Below are 20,675 nucleotides of genomic sequence, written 5' to 3'. Positions count from 1 at the left end.
TGTTGCGATAATGGGGGGCGGAATCGTATCGATCATTTGATGTCCCGGGGGCCGAACGGCCAAAACCCAAAACCAACCGACCAACCATCGATCCATTTATGTGGGAGCCTGGAAGACAGTGTGATTCTATCTCCGACAGCGATATATTTACTCGAAATACTTAAAATACCCAGTCAATCATTTATTATTCGTTAAAATGACTACGCATTCTATGTGTTCTAACATGTTAAAAAGACATATCTTTTTGTTTATATTTATGCTAAGCCAAGTTAACAGTGAAGAAGAAGATAAAGTACACACAGTACAGTACAACAAAGACAATTTTTTGTCAGAGATTAAGAAGAAAAATCATTTTGTCATGTTTTATGCACCATGGTACATGTATAATTTGTTTGTATTTACTGTGTCAAAAAAAAAATTATTATTGAAGCATAATGTTTATAATCTAAATGATCTATTAAAAAACTGAAGTTGGATTAGAAAACTTATATATAATATTTGTATATGATACAATGATATATTTTTATTTTTGTTAGGTGTGGACATTGCCAAGGACTTGAACCCACTTGGGAACAGTTAGCAGAGATGTCAAACAAAGAATACCATAATTTAAAGATTGCTAAGGTTGATTGTACTACAGACAGTAGCTTATGCACCGAACATGATGTTACTGGATATCCTACGTGTGTATAGAATCAGCTTATTGTATATAATAATGGAAACAATACAAATTATACATACATTTATATATAAAGAAATAAACTTTAGTCTTAATAATTTTGCAGGCTGAAATTGTTTAAAGCTGGGGAAACTAAAGGCATTAAATTTAGAGGTACAAGGGATTTGCCTTCGCTAATTTCTTTCCTTGTTGATCAACTAGGCACTACTCTTGAGGTAATTATTAGCAGAATACTTTTATTGCATTACAACATGAAGAAATCCATTTTTTTAATCTGAAATTGAACAAATTAGGTTGCAGACGTTGTACCATCACCTCCCGAAGCGGTAAATGGTTTAATAGAACTAACAGAGGATACATTTGATAAGCATGTATCCACTGGTTACCATTTTGTAAAGTTTTATGCACCTTGGTGTGGTCATTGCCAGAAATTAGCTCCTACATGGGAAGAATTAGCTAACAGTCTACGTAACAGTAATTATGTTACCATTTCTAAAGTAGATTGTACACAACATCGTGGTGTTTGTAGTCAATTTGATATAAAGGGATATCCAACATTGCTCTGGATCGAAGATGGAAAGAAGGTAATGTATAAATATTACCTTAATTTTTATTATTTTAATTTTTCTTGAAAAATTCTGGTAACCCTTGACCATGAACTTATAGGTGGATAAATATTCAGGTCAACGAACTCACGAAGAGTTAAAAGCTTATGTATCAAAAATGCTTGAAAAGAGCAACGACCAAACAAATGTTAATACTTGTCATTCCGACAATACATTACATACAGTGCTCAGTTTAACCGGTGAGAGTTTTAAACATGGCATTGAAAAAGGCGTCTCGTTTGTTAAGTTTTTTGCACCTTGGTGTGGACACTGTAAACGTTTAGCTCCTATTTGGGAAGACCTCGGGAAAAAGTTCTTCACAAATGAGAACGTGAACATAATCAAAGTAGACTGTACGCTTGATGCAAGTAAAGAATTGTGCAATGAACAAGAAGTAGATGGATTTCCAACGTTATATTTATATCGTGATGGACACAAAGTGTCTGAATACAGTGGTGCTCGTAGTCTCGACGATTTATATGAATTTGTAGCCAGTTATGTGCAACCGCACGACGAACTATAAACTAATTCCGAAAAGATAGCATAATTTAAGGTGTTTTTAAACTTAAATGTGTAATACTTAATTTAATTATATATGAATGTACGATAGCGTCATACAAAGAAACTCCAAGACATCCAGGCCCTATATTTTCCATTTTTTTATAAAATATCAAAACAAAAATACTATAAAACAATTATACATAAATCCTAAGACTACTATATTTTTGTGTGACTAAGTCGTGTACTTCCAAAATACATTTACAGAACTAACCGTATTTAACATGTCTCTATCATATGTTTTTATATCGTATAAAATCGAAAATTTCTTTTTAATACTTGATATTTTAAATTAAGATACCGCGATATAGTTATTAAAAACCAGAAAGAGCTGTAGCCGAAGGATAAAACGATCGTAGTAGTTGACCACGTTGTTTATCTATGTACAGTGTTTTACGTTTCACGATTATTTCTCGTTCGAGGTCACTCCTTGCTTTAACAAGACCAGCTTGCGTCTCCTCGGCTCGTTTCAATTCTGCTAGCATTGCCGACGTGCGTTCATTTAACATTTTTACCTCCTCGACGAGACTAATTGTAAGTGAAGCATAAACACATATTTAGTTAATATTAGTTAACACAAGGGAAAAATATGGAAAAAAAGAACACGCAATTTTCCATCCTGGACAATCGTTGAATAATCGAACAAAAAATTTGTAATTTTGTGAGAAATCTTGTACCTCTTACAGAATAAATATCATTTCTTTTGTAGATTTTAAGAAAATCACGATTACATTTATTATAATGGCTTACGTTTCTCCCAGGATAGACACTTTCCTTTCTCTATATTTTTCCCAAATTCTATAAATACTCGCTTACAAACACCTGCTCGAACGCACAATCTATTTCACTCACAAGGGCAGGACACGACGTTCGGATCACGGATATTCTTCAAACTTTGTACACTTTTAGTAGTTCATTAGGACAAAATAATCTCCAAATATTAAGGCGTACTACTTTGACGTTTTCGAGAAAATTGTTAGAGAAGTTTTTACGTTCCGAATGTGTATCGGTGCGTTGCGAGTATAAGTATGAAATGGCAGGGGTCGAATGTTTAGCGTTCAAGCTCCGTAGTCCCTGGGTCGCTGGTTTGAGTTCCGCTCTTGGTTCTTTTGTTTTTAACCCTTTGCGGACAAGTGTCGGCAAATAGCCGCCCAAGCCTTTTTACCGTTCCGGATGCGTGTCGGCATATAGCTGCCCAACTTAGTTGCGACTCGCAAGAAGCTTGGAAGTCTCACAATCAGTCATAAATGCGTATATATTATATCGGAGACATCAGAAGAAACACAATATAAAAAATGAACAAATCTACAATTTGTACGTTGTTTAGTGGGTCAATTGGTTCGAGATTTTCGAGATACTGAATCCAAGAATCCTACGACTTCTAAAACAGCAGAAAGGCTGAACGGTCATTTACGTATTATTCGGCGAGATGATACAGGAAGGAGTAAAGACTGTGTAGTATGTTCTAATCGAAAAGTAAGCATGGAAGAAAAGAGTCGAGGTGTTGTGCAACTTGTTCGACAAAGCCGGTCTTGCACATAAGTGAATGTTTCGAACGATACCACACAATGCAGGAATGTAAAATGAGTTATACATAAACACAACCAAACTTCTTCTTATTGTTTGTTTTCGATTTGTTTGCATATAATTTTATTGGATTAAATAAAGCTTTAATTTTTAAAATAACTAAAATTAAAATAACTAAATATATTTAGTAGAAATGTAGATCTGCCTATAGGCAGATAAGATTGGAAATTCAATAAAAATTCGTGCAAGTAAATGCACGTTTTCATTATATTATCTTTGAATTGTAATGTTCAAGAAAAAATATGACCAGTGTGACAAGCGTTTTCTTAGCAAAATCTTGAAATAATTAAAATAACTAAATATATTTAGTAGAAATGTAGATCTGCCTATAAGAAAAAATCTGCCTTTTCAAGAAAAAATATGACCAGTGTGACAAGCGTTTTCTTATCAAAATCTTGAAATAATTAAAATAACTAAATACATTTAGTAGAAATGTAGATCTGCCTATAGGCAGATAAGATTGGAAATTCAATAAAAATTCATGCAAGTAAATGCACGTTTTCATTGTATTATTTTCGAATTGTAATGTTCAAGAAAAAATATGACCAGTGTGACAAGCGTTTTCTTAGCAAAATCTTGAAATAATTAAAATAACTAAATACATTTAGTAGAAATGTAGATCTGCCTATAGGCAGATAAGATTGGAAATTCAATAAAAATTCATGCAAGTAAATGCACGTTTTCATTGTATTATTTTTGAATTGTAATGTTCAAGAAAAAATATGACCAGTGTGACAAGAAAGAGAACCACGAGCGGAACTCGACACCTGATCCAGAGATTACGGAGCTTGAACGCTAAGCATCCGACCGCTGCCATTTCATACTTATACTCGCAACGCACATAGGTGAATACCGATACATATTCGGAACGTAAAAACTTCTCTAACAATTTTCTCGAAAACGCCAAATTAGTACGCCTTAATATTTGCACATTATGTTGTCCTAACGGACTACTAATAGTGTCCTGCTCTTGTCAGTTACGCTATCATCAATGCTTATTTTTACAACGTTTACGCGATTATATAGAACACTTACGCAAATTGAGGTACATCACGACAGCTTTCAACGTTACGACGTTGTAATCTATTCGCCAATCGAGTTTGCGCCACTTTCATTGCACAATCCAAGCCCCTCGTTGAATGACGAAGCTCATCAATAGCTTTTTCAGTATTTGCTAACTCATGCAAGCACTGAAAGAAGATTGTTCTTTTTAATCATAATAGGCGAACACCACAGATACAATTGAACTCACGCGAAGCAATTCTTTCTCTAATTGTAGACGGACTTCTTCCGTAAGCTTAATCTTTTCTCCTAATACGAGTTCCACGCGGGTAGCTTGATCGCGAAGATCTTTAATTGAATTCGTGTATATTGCGCTCAAAGTGGACCTCAGGTTCGCCGATTTTTGCTTTGCAGACTCCGCGTCGCTTAAACTTTCTCGCGTGTAATGCTCGTAACTCGCAGGTGTCGATTGTCTATGGAAAACAAAGAAATCGTTTATAAAAAAAATAATTCTTTTGGTTCATCGTTTGCTCTGGGCTTAATTTTGATGCATACTCCGCCGGAAATCTTGTAGCACCGGGTGCCCACAGTATAACCGGAGAATTGTTTTTTAATTGTAAAGCGTGGGCATCAATGCTGTAAGCGTCTGTCTTATCAGTCCAATCGACTTCCATTCTTGTTTTCGCTGCCTTCAGTTCGATCAGTTGCATTTCTATTTGTTCTCGAGTTCTACCGAGCAGATCGCGTATTTCATAGCAAAGAGCTACTTCCTGCAAAAATGAACTCGAACATACCAATAATAGATGCATTCATAAACACACAAGAAGCTAAAAATACTATCAGTATTAACTTTCGTTAACTCCTCCTCGACTTCGTCTCGGATAAGGTCGGATTCGAGGCGTTTAGAACGCAATTGTAAAAATTCCCCAGCGATCGACTCGGGAATCGTGAGAACCGATAAGGAGTGTTTGACACGTCGTCGTTCAGCCTCCAATAATTCAATCTCTTTGGTAATGTCAAGTATGAAGTGTTCTAATTCGGTTTTCCACTGATGCACGTCTCTTGCTCGATCCTTCAAATGATCCGTCGATTCCAATTGTTTCTTGTCCGCCTCTCTGTACGATTTATCAACGCATCGTTTCGCGTTGTTTATAGCAAGTCTAAAAATACATGACGTGGAATTACTCATACGCGATGGAAAAAAAAACAGATATGCGAATCAATTGTAAAGGTTCAAGCGTAAATATTTGCCAGCGTACTGGGTGTCTCGTATCTTTTCATTCGATTGTTCGAAAAACTTTTGATTGTGGGCTCTCCATTGAGGTGCTCCAAATTGAGTTACAGAATATCGATCGACAACTGGTCTCACTCCTGTTAAACCATCTTTAGGGTTGAACGTTACGCGACCCGTGGCCCATGGACCGATCGGTTCCATGGATCCTTCCGGTTGTACCGGAAATTCGTCTCCCGGTTGAGTAAAGTAAGGAGGTGGCTTGTCTCCCGTTTCACCTTTGGTAGATTCCATCATGGGACAGGGCATAACAGGCTGGAAAAGTATTCATTTTGAACACGCATAAGTTGTAAGGGTGTACAAAGCCGACGTGAGTCCCGCCCCGAAGTTTGCCGACATGTTTGTCGCGTTTCCTTCTTTGAAAAATGTTCAATGTCTGATCGAGTTATGAGCTGGTCGTGGCAATCGGGCTGCCCGAAAGTTCCCATGTTTCGCTGGAATTTCTAATGGGCCGACTTGAGCTCGAATGTCAAGCGGCTCGCATATCCCTAATAAGTTATCTTTTTGAAAAGATTTGGGCATCAATATGCAAATCTGTATCCGTTATCTCCATTACGCATCAAGTTGGCCTTGATATCAGCTGATAATCGCTATAAATATCACGATTTAGAGCGCCATAAATATCAATATAAAAAAGAAAAATCAATCTCCGAACCGTCAACGTATGTAACGTAAATGTAATGGAAATTTTTTGAATGAATCATGACAGGTCCGATTACATTATCGCCAAGTGTCCGAGACTATTAACACTGAATTATTAATGGCTTAATCGCAAAACAGTACATGCATTTTGCATTTTAATGAACTGCGTACAATGTCGTTGATTTTCTCTAATAGAGATGGAATTCAATAAATTATTACGTTGAAATTAATTAATTTACCGCATCACCGGTTCCGTTGTATGGAAGCTGCTGGAATGCTTCTCTCGAGGAATCTTGTTTAACATCCATGTCAAATACTTGTTCGGATTAACAAGAATTAAATTCGAAAAGATGATAACAATGTCTGCGATTGCGGACAATCTTCTGATGTAATTAACGATACAATTTAATTTCGACGAATTATTTCCGAATGATGGCTTCTTCAGGGAACAGTATTGAGATTTATCGATTTAATAGCCCCCAGCAACTGAATGTTATTTACATCGAAGAGAGTTTTAAATAAACTTAATAAAAATCTGTTCAATATAGTTTCATTAATTTCAATAACTTGGAAGAGTCAAAACCTGATAATATTGTATTATAAGTTGATAAATCAATTAACTTGCAATCAATTACATGTTCAGCAATGCATTTAAATACGTAAGATAAAAGCAGATAAAAGTAGTATTCGCTCTTATCACGTTTCCTAATTTATCGTAACCTCATATCAACCAGAGATGTGGCCCGTGTGGCATAATTTGTTACCCGACGTTCGAATGTTTATTACTTAAACGTAGCGAAGGTGAAACCACCATTTAAATGCAATAAGCGTAAAGCACGAAAAAAACAATTGTATTTTTGTTTTTCTTTCTGATATGAAAGTTATATTCTGAAATGAGCACTTGTGGCTTCGGTAAGATTCATATCTACAAACTCATTCCAAAACATATGTGTGATATTACTTTTATCTAAAGGCTAACAATATATATATACTTAAGTTGATTCAGAGTGAACTGCCTGTTATACACAAACAAACCGTCGAAGAAAGCAGACAGAAAGATGACACGTATATTGCCAGATATCAAGTACACACAGGTAAATAATTTACTTTTACGTTATTAGAAAATAAAAATAAAAAATAAACTATTGCATTAATGGTAACTAACTGAAAACCAGAAAATTGTACAGGACAAATAATAGCTTAAAATGAATTTGTTTATATAAATTACAGAGAAATCATGCGTAGCCTAGAATTTTTATTAATAGCATATTCGTTTTCAGTTGTTTATTAACAATGAGTTTGTGGATGCACAAAGTGGTAAAAAATTTCCCACTATAAATCCAGCTGATGGCACTGTCATTGTCGAAGTCTCTGAGGGTGACAAGGTAAATTATACTCAGAGTTACACTTGTATTTTATAAGTTATGTAACGTTAAATCAATTTCTGTGCAGCACACTGTTTTATATACATTTATATTATATTGTACAGGCGGATGTAGACAAGGCAGTTGCAGCTGCAAAGAAAGCATTCAGCAGAGGATCAAAATGGCGAAACATGGATGCATCCGAAAGAGGGAGGCTTATGAACACAGTACAATGCCTATTATATAACTTTAAATTATTTTTATGACCCAGTCTTTTAATACTGTATTATCATATTGTCTCTGTCTAGTTTGCAGATCTCCTCGAACGCGATTTAGATTATATTGCCACTCTTGAAACTCTGGATAATGGAAAACCATATAGTAATGCAGTTTTTGATGTAAACATGAGCGTAGCAACAATTCGTTATTATGCCGGATGGTGCGATAAAATCCTTGGCGACACTATTCCATCAGGTATATTAACTTTTATAAGAAATTGTTTACTCCAGAGAAGACACTAACACCATTTATTGTTTAGATGGAAATCTTGTTACGTTTACGCGAAAGGAACCAGTCGGTGTAGTGGGTCAAATTATTCCTTGGAATTATCCTTTTCTTATGCTGGCATGGAAATGGAGTCCAGCATTGGCTACTGGATGTACTATTGTCTTGAAACCAGCTGAACAGACTCCATTATCTGCTCTTTATTGTGCAGCACTTACTAGGGAAGCTGGATTTCCTCCAGGCGTTGTAAATGTTATTACAGGATATGGCCCAACAGCTGGTGCAGCTATCGCGGAACATCCCGATATTCGTAAAGTCGCATTCACTGGATCCACAGATGTACGTAATTATTGATCTAACAATTAAAAATGATTTAATACCAATTAATTCGTAGGTTGGCCATATAATAATGGCAGCTTCCGCTAAAACAAATCTCAAACGCGTTAGTCTTGAATTAGGAGGCAAGAGTCCCTTGGTCATTTTTGATGACGTCGATGGTACGTTGATAATACGTTTCACGAAGTGTTATATATTTATGCTATAGAGCGCGGTATATTAACTGGAAATTATTTATAGTTAAAGAAGCTGCAAAAATTGCATACGATGCAGTATTTGCAAATCACGGACAAAATTGTTGCGCTGGCTCGCGTACTTTCGTACATTCGAAAATTTACGACGAATTTGTCAGACACGCCAAACAGTTGGCTTCTGAAACGAAAGTTGGCGATCCCTTCGATTCTAAAACTCAACAAGGACCGCAAATCGATCAAGCTATGTTCAATAAGGTCTTAGGATTAATTAAATCGGGAAAAGAAGAAGGTGCAGTAATTGAAACTGGTGGAGAACGTCAAGGCAATGTTGGCTACTTCATCAAGGTATAATTTCAACTTCAAATTTTTATCTGCTATTTGGATTATACTTTTTCATAATTATCTCCCATTTATTGTAAGCCTACTGTCTTTTCTAACGTGACCGACAACATGAGAATTGCTAAAGAAGAAATATTCGGTCCCGTTCAATCCATTTTGAAATTCGAAACGCTTGATGAAGTCATAGAACGCGCAAACAATACGGGATATGGCCTTGCCGCTGGTGTGATTAGCAAAGATATCGATAAAGCATTGGTATTTGCACAAGCAGTACAATCTGGTAGTGTTTGGTAAGAATTATAAACAATTATTTTTTGTTGGTTACGTGTAAATAAAATAAGAAATATATAAATTGTTTAAATATTAAATAGGGTGAATTGCTATGATGCCATTACACCTCAGACTCCATTTGGTGGATTTAAACAATCTGGCATTGGTCGTGAGCTGTAAGTTAAACATTGTGTCTAGAAAAATATTACAATGATAAAATATTATGCTTTCCTTTATGTTTTTAGAGGTGCAGATGGATTGGAGTTATATCTCGAAACCAAAACAGTGTCTATTAAGGTGCCAACATGTAATTGAAACTAATGTACATAAATATATATAATCCAAATTAATTGTTACATCAAATTTATATAAATAAATTCATTATGTTTTGCATTTTTTGATCCTCCATCTTGGTTTATTTATTTATCAAACTTTATTATGAATGTTACTTATTAACACACTACAATTATACATAAAAAACAATACATTGTTTTAAATGACAACAATTTTAACAATTTACTCAAACAGATTATTTATTGAAACAGTATACAGAAGTTGAGTGTTTACCAATGTATTTGTTATTATCTTGAGTACTACGTTGGAAACTTTACTGAATGCAATTGTGGCTTTATATTTAACTCAGAACAGAGGATTTTATATTTATAAAGATAATGTACCTAGGTTATTTATTCATCATCATCCGGTGGGATTCCTAATTCTTCATCTGTCCAGTGCTCTGGAATTGGAGCTGGTATTTCACCCTACACATATAAAATATAAAAGTATAAAATTATGAAGATCATTTATGTACAGATCCTTCGTTTTTACGAAAAACCGCTTATAATATATATAATAATTAAAATAGTACTTGCCTTCAGAAGGACCTCCCAACCATAATAAAGATGCCATAGAGTCCACCACCATACAATTCCACCTGTTACTTCTGCTGTTATTACATCAAGTCTCCCTGGCGGGGGTGGAGCACGATAACACCAGCTAATAAAGTAAAACCATATCATAATGTCTATTAGAAAAATTATGTAACAAATGCATAAACTTACTTCGCATGCGAAAAGCGAACAAATTTCAAATTTGTCGCTACACTTTTGGCCTGTTTATAGTGATATCCATTTTTTAAAATCGCTGCACCTCGTGAAATTAACATTTTTTCATTAATAAATGATTCAAACGATCAAGTTATCACTGGTTATGACCAGGTTATGACCAAATGACAACCCGGACCAAACCTGACCTCTGGCAACTCTATGTAGAAACAAGTTGATAATTTTCGGTATTTCGATTGATCGAATGTATAATCAACATTATACTTCTAACTTCACTTTATACACGTAAAAACATAATTTTATTGGTCAACAATTATCGAATAACACAAATTCGGAGTATAGGTAAGCAAATATTCTCGACAAAATTAATATTCGATAGATATCAAATGAACGGTATTATTGTAAGTTTGCATTGATGTTGATGTTGATAATACTAAATGATTGTGTCAATTTCAAATTTAAATTACTACAATAAGTCGTAACATACGAAAAGAATATGTAATTAAATGCCACTGTGTTTCAAGTAGATGACACCATTTGTTGAATAAATTAAAATTAAGGTTCAAGGTTATTTCTGTGGTCATTGGAGGTCGTTTCTCCCTGGAATTGGGCTTCACTTTTATTCGTAAAAGTATAGAGATGTACTCTAACTCCGATATACATATTGTATACACGTCTATGCTTTTACTCCTCTAACCTATAATATTGATTTCCGTACCGTCTCTCAGGTTTGTGTGAAACATTGATAAATGCGGTTAAACCGAGTCAAACACCTATCTATTAATTTTATATCGAAGCAATGATGCTTTCTTTGAAAAACATTCATCTTGTTTGAAACTTGTCATTCGATCTGATCATGTGATGTTACTTAACCTATTAAGAAGATGCAATAATTAATTTAATTATTGTACGTATACATATTACTTATTGTACACATAATAATATTCACACGTATACAAAATTATTTTACTGCAAGCTCTGTGTATTTCTTCGATATTATTTTATTCTTGAATAAATTTCATAAATCAATGGATTGTATAAAGATTTAATTCTGAGTTTTTTTAAATATTGTAATGCAACTGTGAAAACGTACAGAAGATATTGTAACACACACTAATAAAAAATAATGGCAAGCACAGAAGATACTGAAAGTATTCCAGCTTGGGAACCATTGAGATTGACTTACATCAAACCATCTTTCAATAATCAAGAATCAATTTTAGCAGCACGTCAAGATTTATGGCACAAATTCATTGTTTACAATATAAGACAATGTCAATTAAAGGAAATAATGAATAGGATCATTCTTGCTTGTGACCCTGAAGTCCTATTGCCTGTTAAATGTAAAGAGGAATCCTCGAATAAAAGTACTTTCTTGGTGAAAAGTGCTTCTGCTGCTATTCAAAATCTTGTGAATCAAGGTTTATGTCTAACTATGCTGAATGGAAATGAGATACGTATAGATATTGTATTAGGATTTTTATCGGTCACACAGTTACCATTGAATCCAAATAAAATTGTAGCACAAGCATTGTATTATAGATATGAACGTACAAAAAAGGTCTTAAATCTTGATGATTTTGAAAATGAGAAGTCTTTGTGCTCCATATATTGTCCCATATCTGTGCCCAGAGTACTACAGTTCGTTTTGAGATGCACCAAAGTAGGAATTAATCATGATACAACACTACCTGTCCGTGAATTAAGTTTAAAATATAATAAAATCACAGCCATTCTACTGTTTGAGAAATTTTTTAATTATCATTTGACCAAGTTAGATTTAAGATATAATAATATTGGAGATGTGGATTATTTACGCTATTTTAGTGAATTTAAAATAAGTGAACTCTGGCTGGATGGAAATCCACTGTGTGCAAAATATAGCAAGTGTCGGGACTATGTGCAAGCAGTAAAAAATGTTTTTCCTCATCTGCAAAAATTGGATGGAATTATAATAGATACAGAGCAAAAATTTGTTCCTATTCTTCAAAGTAACTTTTTAAGAGATGGTACAAAAACTTGCCTTATCAAACAATTTGTGAAGCATTACTTCACATTATATGATCAAGATGATAGACAAGTGATGAATGGATTATATGACAGAGATGCACTTTACTCTATGACACTGGGGCCTATTGTAAATTATGTTCATAAACAAGTAACTAAAACATTTATTATAAATAGGAATTTACTTAAATTTGTTGATTATGCCAAGTGTCAAGAATTCTTATTAAGAGGCCCAGAAAAAATCATGTCTGCATTAAGAAGTCAACCACCTACAATACACAATTTTAAATCATTTCACGTCGATTTTTTGTACGAAGGCAAAACTGATCTCGCAATTTCTGTACAAGGATTGTTTTCATTCCGAGATGTTGCTTGTCCGCCGATGTTTTTCAGCAAAACTTTCATCATTATGCAAAAAGAAGATAACGAATACTGCATTACCAATGATCAGTATTACATCGATGGAACACCCGCCAACAGTAATGTGTCGAGTAGCAGTGAATCAAAATTTGATACAAAGACTTCACCAAAATTTGTACCAGCTGTGTTTAGTGTTTCGGAAAAGGAACAACTACTATCGTTTCTGCATGAATTGACTACAATGAACATGAAATTCTGCCACCAGTACCTTGAGGAGGCCAATTGGGATATAAGGACGGCAATTACAACATTTATGAACATGTACACAGTAAATAATGTACCGCCCGAAGCTTTTCTTTTGTAATGTACAAGAATTCTATTAACCATATAAATCGAGGACTTACTGTATTTATAAAATTATTTACATTGTATTTACAAGAAAATAATCATGTAATTTTCAGTAAAAATTTGTATGTACATATACATATAACAGAAGGAAGTAAAATAAATCCAACAACTTTTCTATAAAAAATTTACAATTTTATTTTATACAAAATAAAAAATTACAGTTTTGATAATATTAACAACCTTGCTGCATATTTAACAAAGCGATGGTTCTATTTATATACGGTGTAGTATTCACATTAGAATTTACACCTAATTCAAACACCTTTTGCATTAATGGTAGAGCATGTTCTGTAACAAAATTCCAATTTTCGTAATATAGATTTATCAAATTAAACAAAACAAACTAAGTAGCTTACCTTGCATGCACAATACGATCTCTGGCAATTTTTCTAAAGCCGACATTAGAATGTCAGCTCTAGGACTATCCAGACATCTCTGAAACGCGGATAGTATATTTGCATTTGATGCAGGTCGATGCTTCAGTGCCCTCGCCAATAAAGTATGAGCAAGAGACCTTATATTACTCTGTGGAGACACAAGTAATTCCGCTATACTGTCTGTTACAGACTCCAAAACTGTAGGTTTTCGAGATGTTAAATGTTCGATTTCTTGAAGAGCGTTAAACACGTCTGTAAATAATATTGTAATATTAAAATTTATTTGTTATTGGCTCCACAAAATTTTTTAACCGAAATTTAGCTATGTCGCATCGTCATACCTTCACCTTGCATCTTGGATAAAGTAGTTAATAACGACGGCCAATGCTGCGGAATAATGGATTCCGAAGGAGGCGGGGCAGGAGGTACAGTGATTAAAATCTCTTCTACATCTTCGCCTTCTCTTGGCATTGGAATGCCTGCTACAAGTGTTCTCAGTGTAACTAGATTTGGATAGTGTACCTGCAATTCACTACATGTAAGTGTAAGCTAATGTTTGGATTTTGCTAGAACAAATCAAAGGTATCACTTACTGAAGAATCTGAGCATGCTTTTGCAAATATTTCAATGCCCTTTGCGGATCATAAGAAATGTACGCTTGCAGTAATGAGATGAATCTGTTTAAGATTGGTATCAGTTCTTTTATCGGCCCGTAATTCTATAAATAAAAAGATCCGTAAATCGATGAAACTTAATTATATATATCTACACTTCGTAACACACCTGAAAACATTGAAAGTAATTTTCTAACGTGTTCTCCAGAGCAGTTTGATGCTCTTCGCTAAACAAGTGTGGCTGCAATAATTCCAGGAGTCCCATTACTTGTACAAAAAGATTCAAGTGATGACCTGATCTAAATTGGCTGAAGTCCAAATAACATCTTCCCATTAATGACGACGCTAACATTGGAAGTTGTCGTAACACTAAGATCGGATGTACGGCAGCCATTTTTCTAGCACACAATTCGAAGTCCTGAGACTTGGAATTCCACGATTTTTGTCTCGGTGTTGCAGCTAAGGCCGTTAGCAAGGAGTGACTCATACAATCCAATACAGAACCCGTCCATTCTGTGATCTTTGCTTCTCCGACAAATTTTTTAGTTTGGAAAGTATCTAAGTAACAGATTACTTTCGGCATCTTCATGTACATGTGTAATAAAAATTGATGCACCATATCGGAATCCACGTCTGAATCGTTCATCATACGATCAGCTAAGTATCTTACAACGCTAGATACCAAATGATCATCCGTGGACACGCAATGTAATAATAAGTCAAGACGAGAATCCATACGAGCAAGCGCGGTATTTCTACTTTGGCAATTGCATATAATAACAGCCTCCGCAACTACATATGCTACAAGCGTCAACAATTGTTTTTCATACAAAAGTAAGATATTTTCTGGAACATAATGCTTCGGCGTAAATTTGTCTCTGCCTTGCCAAAGTTTTGGATTGCATGTTAATGCCCACAAAAAATCTATAACAGCCGTTGGATCGTACCCATCGTCGTATTTGTCTAATAAATGCCCAACGCATTTGTACAAGGTCGCCCAACTTGCCCTGTGCGTTAACAACGTCAACAAGTAAGGTCTGAACGAGTGTGAACTGACGATATTATTGTCGATTTTCATTTGTATCTTCGTTTTCCCGAAGAGAAGTTTCATTTGTAGATTAGGGCACGTGCCAATCAATTCTGGCTCTACGGAAGCTAGCCAATCTATCAGCAAGCCTGTTCGCGGCCTTCGAATGCCCTCGTTACTATCGTTTACTAACAACCTTGCCATGGCTTCGATAAGAACATCATTCTTTTGTTGCTTATGACAAATGTCTAACAACTTGCGTCCCACTGACTCTAGATTAACAGGGTCTGTGCCCTCCAAGATAGATCCAGGGTCTCGATTTTGCATTAACATCGTCAACTCCATGCTCTTTGGTGTTTTTGTCAATTGCACGTTCGCAAAGTCTCTCAAGATCGAAAGTATCGGTGCTTTCACATCACCGATCAATTGTATTAAGTTTAAACACATATTACGCGCTAATTCGACCACCTGTTTCGTCGTGGACGACTTCTTCAAAGGTAGCAATATTATCCGCATCAAGGTACACGAATATTGTGGCATGTGAACAAGCGAGGCCAAAAACTGTTTAACTTGCATCGAGCTTAGCACGCTGCATATGTGTTGTATAGCTAATACAACAGCCCCGCTTTCTTTGGCAGACTTCTGTAAGTCTTTCGCTAGAGTTTTGTGTAATCGACGATAGGCGTCTACCTTTTGGTTCATTGGTATATTTTCGATGAACAATCTATTGATTAAATGTGGGACATCCGTTTTAACAGAACACTGTATGACAGACTGTTTTTGAACCATAGCGCTAGGTGGCAACGGTTCCTGTAACTGTCCAATGGTCACAGGATTTTCATCAGGTAACTGTGGCTCCATCAATTCCAAAACTTGCACGAAAACTAACCCTCCAGTAGCCCCTCTTCTATGTTGAACTTCGACTAATTGTGCCATATACGTTTTATCGAGCACCGCTTCGCCAACCGAATCCGGATCAATTTGCACACCAGTGTCCAAAGTATGAAGTAACTTGCTCATTGAAGGTACAGGAATACCGAAGCTCTGTATAAAAAGAACCAATTGCTGTGGCTCCAAGTCTTTCAAGGCTGCATCCACTAGACGTGGAACATTGCTTCTTATCATTCTCAGCTTCAACCAATCCGGTATGAGCAAAGCTTCCTCGCTCGTGTCGACCAGAAAAGCTTTCGGTGGTTCTGCGTTCAACGGGAACCACGTTTCGAGCAGAACATTGAACAACACGTCATCGTCGGACGAATCGTATGTTAAGAGAATGATCATAGCGTGAACAACTAGAATGTGCATTGTGCATTCTTCGCCTGTACTCCATTGGACCAATATCTGATCCTGGCTCTCGGACCAAGTGTATTCCTCTCCTCTTGGGGATCGAGCTTTCTCCAAGTAATTGCAGAAAATTGCCATAAAGGCGTGCAATGTTTGCTTGGCCTGAGGATTGTCACAGTCCGATTGCGGCAAAATTGCTGCTATGATCGTGCTCCGCTCGACCACTAGCTGAGATATCTCATTGGCTAGATCAGTCAATTCGGGGAGCTCGTCGTCGGTGGTATGAACAGCGAGATACGATATGTAAGCATGTACAAGATCCGGATTGTTCTCGACCTGACAAGCTCCACGGAGAGCAGTAGATACCAGAGAACGTACCGATAGGAAGTGGGGTATAGTCGGTAATTTCCTAAGGAGCCATATTTCTCTGTCATTGTCTCCGTCTATGTCCATAGGCTCATCCTCGGTAGGTATCGATTCAAGGACCATTTTTAGGCCAGTAATCGCTTGAAGGCGACTGTTAGTTTGTTGGCTGCTCAGTCTTCTTAAAAAGTATTCCAACACTTCGTAAGCGTGTTGTCGATCTTGTTCGGGATCGGTTAACAACATTTGCAAATGAGCTAACAATTGTTGCTGTCTTGGTTGTTTTTCCACCGCTTGAGCGGTGGTAGATAATAAAAATTCGCAAAGGCATTGTACGGGTAATTGACTAAGAGACCCTTCGCTATTTTGTACAAGATCCGCTAACCAAGGCATGCTCTGGGATGAACTTTGCTGTTGTCTTTGTATTATATCTAACAAGAAGTCTGGTTTCCGAGATCGGCACAGTAAATGCCCTAACCTATGGGATACGTTCAATGATTGTATTTGTTCTAATATTGCTGGAGGCGGTCTCCTAGCGATACCGGTTGGTTCCATAGTGATTAATTGCGACAATAGCAAACTATTTTGTTCAGATATTTGTATTCTCGTCGATGCAGCAGCTAAATGCGATTCATACTCGAGTATTTCTTGTTTTTCGATAGCCTCGACTTGCAATTCCTTCGAACGTTCTTGTTCTATAATTTCGGGTAACGCCATCGTCGGTGGGGGATATGAGAAATGGTTGGTGATGCACATTTCCATAAGAGTCCTCAAAATAGGATATCTCTTCCATGCGATGGCACCGATGGCAGACGGATTGTGGGCAGCTAGTACCAATAACATTATCCATCCTTTCCAATAAAGATTCGATATTGCCAATGTTGGCGGTACGTAATTCGATGGTATGTTTATAGTTCCCGGTGGCTGATAGATGCAAAGGTTGAAAATTAACTCGATTATATCTAATTTATCTGCTTGTAAGGTTGGAAAGCTTTCCGTCGAATTAGCCGCTGCTCGTCGTATTAATTGATCCACCAAATCTAACGTTTCCGAATGAGTAATACCATTATCTTTCGAGTAACCAATTACTAACAGCCTCAACAATGTGTTTTGCAATAGGGGAACATCGGAAACAAGGCGCAAATAAAATACTCTGTCGGACTCGGGAGGCCAATTGTCCAGTTTATAGTATTGCTCCGGGGATTCGAGGAACAAAATTTTATGCAAAGCATGAAGGAGTTCATTTTTGCCAATGCCATACATTTGCGGCGCTAAATTTTGCAACCATAATACAGTTTCGAATTGTATTGTTGCCACCATGTTCTGAAATTGATGCAGCAAGGTTATGTCTTTTTTATCGCCTCTTTGCGCTAGGGCAGCGGCTTCCTTGACTTGTGGGCTGATAGCTAACAACATACACAGACATAATAGATCCGCAATGGAAATGAAGACTCGTTCTTTGAATTCAAAGTTGAGCAACTGTTGCGCTATATCTTGTCTTTCGGCCATCATTGTGCGCGCGAAAGTAATCAAATTAATGTCGTGTCGACATACGCGTACTATTTCTCGAAGCAAGGCACGGAGAGGTCTGAGATAGTCTTCTCGGTTCATTAATAAATCCTGGAATATTTCTGCGAGTAATTTGGCAGATTGCTCGGGTAAAGTTTGAAACATTACACCCACCATGGGCATATTGTTAGGATTTCGTGCATTCGATAACTCGTTATAAATCGTATGTTTCAAAATGGTGGACAAGTTTTCAGGATGTAAGCCGATCAACTCTTTCACACCGTTCAGGTATAGATTGATCACGGCTTTCGTTTTCAATCTCATCTTAACTAATTGACTTATAACTTCGATGTCCCTTTGCGTGTGAGAAGTGCAATTATAGCAAATGTAGCTTAGCAATTCTTGAGCTGGTCTCATCAGTTTAGGATTGTGTAACCCCATTTCTAATCGTGGAACAGCGATATTTCTGATCTCCACGAAACCACAGGCTGAAGACAATAGCCTTAAAAAGTTCTTGGTAATTGACTCTGGTTGCCGCCTATTCAGTTGCTCTTTTACGGCTTCCAATACAATAAATTCTATATTCTCTATACAATGAGCATATCTAGGAGTCACAGGGAATTCTATTTTTTCTTTATCTCCCGGAAATTGCATAGACGAAGCTCCTGGATCTTCGTCGTCTATGGTAGACGGACTGTGACAATCACGTGGTGTCAGAACAGACAGTTCTGGTTGTAAAACGCTTTTTGGAGGATGCCTCGTGTTAAATCCTGTTAAAATGTTATCAACAAAACCTTTGCATTCTTCGTGATCGATCCATACTCTTTCACCTAAAGCATCTTCAATGTATAACTGTCAAAACAAAGGTAGAGATTAACTCTAAATTAATAAAAATGAAATGTGTAAATATGTAAATGTAAATTACCTTTACAAAAATGTCTGGCCAATTTCTTTTATCGTGAAATCCTTTCATTAACAAATTAGCCGCGAGTACAGGGACCAATGGGTTTCCTTTAGCTTTATAATTGTGTGCTTGATCTCGTTTCAACAATGACGAGAGAGCATGTAATATACAATCATTTGAAAAAATAGATGGACGAATTTTCGCCAAGTACAATAGTCCCATATAAACCAATGCATCAGGCTTCCATTTTTGATTCTTAAGTGTCTTGATAGCACCACAAATAATGCCTATAACTTTATCACCCTCATCATTATCATTAGCTTCCAAAGTCATTGGTACAAAATCTGCCGGGTCACTATCTATGGCTACCAGTTCCCATGCTTCAGCACTCGAGAATGGTGGTCTTGGATGAGTTACATGAGTTGCAAGTTTAAGTTTCTTTTGTGGAATATATTGAAAAGGCTGAAGTGGTCCAGATGGTGATTCCTTTTTTCTGTCATTACCTACATAATTTCACATAAATTAAACTTAGGTTTACAATTTTTGGAGGGAAATATTATCAGCATTCTGTTTACCAGAAGTTGAGGAGCTACTACTTGGTTTAGGATGAATAACACCTGGTCTCTTAACGTCAGAAGTTTCATTACGCGAACCTTTGGATCCAAGGGCAAATAGGTCAGCAGGATGTTGAGCAATCTTACTTTTTGCTCCCCTACCAATTCCTGCCTTGCCACGATCCATTATAATACTTATATTTCCTAAATTCGAAAATACGTTATTAGTAATTATTTTAATCTTCAATTCTTTACATAAAATATCGCATATAAATGTAACAATTTCAATCTTAGACGTATACTTTCTTTCCCAAAAATGTCCCAAAAGAGTAATTTATAAAACATAATAGTTCGAAAGAATGATTCTACAGTGCACTAACCTGTTCAACATTTATACAGTCGATTTCCAAAAAATGCTCTTCCAGAATGTGTTTGGAACATTGCACACTGATGATGACATAAGTTCTATAAATTAATCTACTGGGACCGAAAACCTATATAGAACACTATTTCACTATGTCAACAAGTTAATGTTTTACAAACACAACGTTTCGCTCAACAGTAGCAGACATCACGATGATGTCTATCGATACCATCGATACTTCCTTGAAGAGTCGATGAAGGAATGACGCCCAATGACGCCAACTGACGCAAACGATAGTCGATCATGTTAGTTCCTTTGTCATTTTGCTGTTCTCAGCTGTGATTGGCTCATTTTGTTACGCTGAAATTAATGAAACGTGAACTTATATTTTATTTAAAGTTATAAGTTACTTCCATTTGCTTCGATTTACTGTTATATATTTGCTATCATTTCGAACCGATTGTAAATT

At 36.2% G+C, this 20,675-nt stretch overlaps 6 protein-coding genes across 9 annotated transcripts; 3 read left to right on the top strand and 3 right to left on the bottom strand.

The window, feature by feature from the left end:
- Positions 1 to 48: 48 nt before the first annotated feature.
- LOC128872815 (thioredoxin domain-containing protein 5) lies at positions 49 to 2,060 on the top strand. Its single transcript, XM_054115883.1, has 5 exons — positions 49 to 375; positions 537 to 683; positions 786 to 894; positions 973 to 1,263; positions 1,346 to 2,060. Exons 1-5 carry the CDS (start codon positions 197 to 199, stop codon positions 1,805 to 1,807), a joined length of 1,188 nt encoding a protein of 395 aa, XP_053971858.1. The 5' UTR covers positions 49 to 196; the 3' UTR covers positions 1,808 to 2,060.
- On the bottom strand, positions 1,911 to 6,951 carry LOC128872818 (tektin-4). Its single transcript, XM_054115886.1, has 6 exons — positions 5,691 to 6,951; positions 5,282 to 5,591; positions 4,987 to 5,201; positions 4,682 to 4,904; positions 4,465 to 4,619; positions 1,911 to 2,370 (listed from the first exon to the last, which is right to left on the bottom strand). Exons 1-6 carry the CDS (start codon positions 5,969 to 5,971, stop codon positions 2,157 to 2,159), a joined length of 1,398 nt encoding a protein of 465 aa, XP_053971861.1. The 5' UTR covers positions 5,972 to 6,951; the 3' UTR covers positions 1,911 to 2,156.
- On the top strand, positions 2,236 to 9,779 carry LOC128872813 (aldehyde dehydrogenase X, mitochondrial). 3 transcript variants are annotated; one of them, XM_054115872.1, is made up of 11 exons: positions 2,236 to 2,376; positions 7,362 to 7,458; positions 7,645 to 7,749; positions 7,854 to 7,955; positions 8,037 to 8,202; positions 8,267 to 8,571; positions 8,627 to 8,729; positions 8,809 to 9,107; positions 9,183 to 9,391; positions 9,473 to 9,547; positions 9,617 to 9,779. In XM_054115872.1, exons 2-11 carry the CDS (start codon positions 7,423 to 7,425, stop codon positions 9,684 to 9,686), a joined length of 1,470 nt encoding a protein of 489 aa, XP_053971847.1. In that variant the 5' UTR covers positions 2,236 to 2,376; positions 7,362 to 7,422; the 3' UTR covers positions 9,687 to 9,779. The 3 variants fall into 3 exon arrangements, with proteins under 3 accessions (XP_053971847.1, XP_053971848.1, XP_053971849.1); XM_054115873.1 differs by lacking the exon at positions 2,236 to 2,376 and adding an exon at positions 4,125 to 4,274; XM_054115874.1 differs by lacking the exon at positions 2,236 to 2,376 and adding an exon at positions 7,131 to 7,276.
- A 107-nt stretch (positions 9,780 to 9,886) lies between these two features.
- On the bottom strand, positions 9,887 to 10,644 carry LOC128872817 (NADH dehydrogenase [ubiquinone] 1 beta subcomplex subunit 2, mitochondrial-like). Its single transcript, XM_054115885.1, has 3 exons — positions 10,433 to 10,644; positions 10,244 to 10,367; positions 9,887 to 10,132 (listed from the first exon to the last, which is right to left on the bottom strand). The coding sequence occupies exons 1-3, from the start codon at positions 10,534 to 10,536 to the stop codon at positions 10,058 to 10,060; spliced, it is 303 nt and encodes a 100-aa protein (XP_053971860.1). The 5' UTR covers positions 10,537 to 10,644; the 3' UTR covers positions 9,887 to 10,057.
- A 45-nt stretch (positions 10,645 to 10,689) lies between these two features.
- LOC128872812 (nuclear RNA export factor 2-like) lies at positions 10,690 to 13,321 on the top strand. Its single transcript, XM_054115871.1, has one exon. It carries the CDS (start codon positions 11,562 to 11,564, stop codon positions 13,164 to 13,166), a length of 1,605 nt encoding a protein of 534 aa, XP_053971846.1. The 5' UTR covers positions 10,690 to 11,561; the 3' UTR covers positions 13,167 to 13,321.
- LOC128872810 (integrator complex subunit 1) lies at positions 13,284 to 20,437 on the bottom strand. Of its 2 annotated transcripts, XM_054115867.1 has the most exons (8): positions 20,223 to 20,437; positions 19,864 to 20,046; positions 19,310 to 19,791; positions 14,371 to 19,236; positions 14,181 to 14,305; positions 13,929 to 14,119; positions 13,567 to 13,839; positions 13,284 to 13,498 (listed from the first exon to the last, which is right to left on the bottom strand). In XM_054115867.1, exons 2-8 carry the CDS (start codon positions 20,027 to 20,029, stop codon positions 13,383 to 13,385), a joined length of 6,219 nt encoding a protein of 2,072 aa, XP_053971842.1. In that variant the 5' UTR covers positions 20,030 to 20,046; positions 20,223 to 20,437; the 3' UTR covers positions 13,284 to 13,382. The 2 variants fall into 2 exon arrangements, with proteins under 2 accessions (XP_053971842.1, XP_053971843.1); XM_054115868.1 differs by lacking the exons at positions 13,284 to 13,498; positions 13,567 to 13,839 and having other exon boundaries at positions 13,954 to 14,109.
- Positions 20,438 to 20,675: the final 238 nt, after the last annotated feature.

Source organism: Hylaeus volcanicus, chromosome 2, assembly GCF_026283585.1.
Source record: "Hylaeus volcanicus isolate JK05 chromosome 2, UHH_iyHylVolc1.0_haploid, whole genome shotgun sequence".
Taxonomy (NCBI): Eukaryota; Metazoa; Arthropoda; class Insecta; order Hymenoptera; family Colletidae; genus Hylaeus; species Hylaeus volcanicus.
This window is presented reverse-complemented; position numbering and strand designations above follow the sequence as displayed.

Excerpts from the sequence above, each read along its gene's own strand:
- LOC128872815 (XM_054115883.1), top strand. The coding sequence starts at position 197 with ATGACTACGCATTCTATGTGTTCTAACATGTTAAAAAGACATATCTTT. Across the intron at positions 684-785 it reads GATGTTACTGGATATCCTAC|GCTGAAATTGTTTAAAGCTG; the intron begins GTGTGTATAGAA and ends ATAATTTTGCAG. Across the intron at positions 895-972 it reads AACTAGGCACTACTCTTGAG|GTTGCAGACGTTGTACCATC; the intron begins GTAATTATTAGC and ends TGAACAAATTAG.
- LOC128872818 (XM_054115886.1), bottom strand. The coding sequence starts at position 5,971 with ATGCCCTGTCCCATGATGGAATCTACCAAAGGTGAAACGGGAGACAAG. Across the intron at positions 4,905-4,986 it reads GCTACAAGATTTCCGGCGGA|ACAATCGACACCTGCGAGTT; the intron begins GTATGCATCAAA and ends TGTTTTCCATAG. Across the intron at positions 2,371-4,464 it reads CGTGATGTACCTCAATTTGC|TCTCGTCGAGGAGGTAAAAA; the intron begins GTAAGTGTTCTA and ends ACTTACAATTAG.
- LOC128872813 (XM_054115872.1), top strand. The coding sequence starts at position 7,423 with ATGACACGTATATTGCCAGATATCAAGTACACACAG. Across the intron at positions 8,572-8,626 it reads CATTCACTGGATCCACAGAT|GTTGGCCATATAATAATGGC; the intron begins GTACGTAATTAT and ends ATTAATTCGTAG. Across the intron at positions 9,548-9,616 it reads TCTGGCATTGGTCGTGAGCT|AGGTGCAGATGGATTGGAGT; the intron begins GTAAGTTAAACA and ends TTATGTTTTTAG.
- LOC128872817 (XM_054115885.1), bottom strand. The coding sequence starts at position 10,536 with ATGTTAATTTCACGAGGTGCAGCGATTTTAAAAAATGGATATCACTAT. Across the intron at positions 10,368-10,432 it reads GTTCGCTTTTCGCATGCGAA|CTGGTGTTATCGTGCTCCAC; the intron begins GTAAGTTTATGC and ends TTACTTTATTAG. Across the intron at positions 10,133-10,243 it reads GTTGGGAGGTCCTTCTGAAG|GGTGAAATACCAGCTCCAAT; the intron begins GCAAGTACTATT and ends TTATATGTGTAG.
- LOC128872812 (XM_054115871.1), top strand. The coding sequence starts at position 11,562 with ATGGCAAGCACAGAAGATACTGAAAGTATTCCAGCTTGGGAACCATTG.
- LOC128872810 (XM_054115867.1), bottom strand. The coding sequence starts at position 20,029 with ATGGATCGTGGCAAGGCAGGAATTGGTAGGGGAGCAAAAAGTAAGATT. Across the intron at positions 19,792-19,863 it reads TAGTAGCTCCTCAACTTCTG|GTAATGACAGAAAAAAGGAA; the intron begins GTAAACAGAATG and ends GAAATTATGTAG. Across the intron at positions 14,306-14,370 it reads ATTACTTTCAATGTTTTCAG|AATTACGGGCCGATAAAAGA; the intron begins GTGTGTTACGAA and ends TTTTATTTATAG.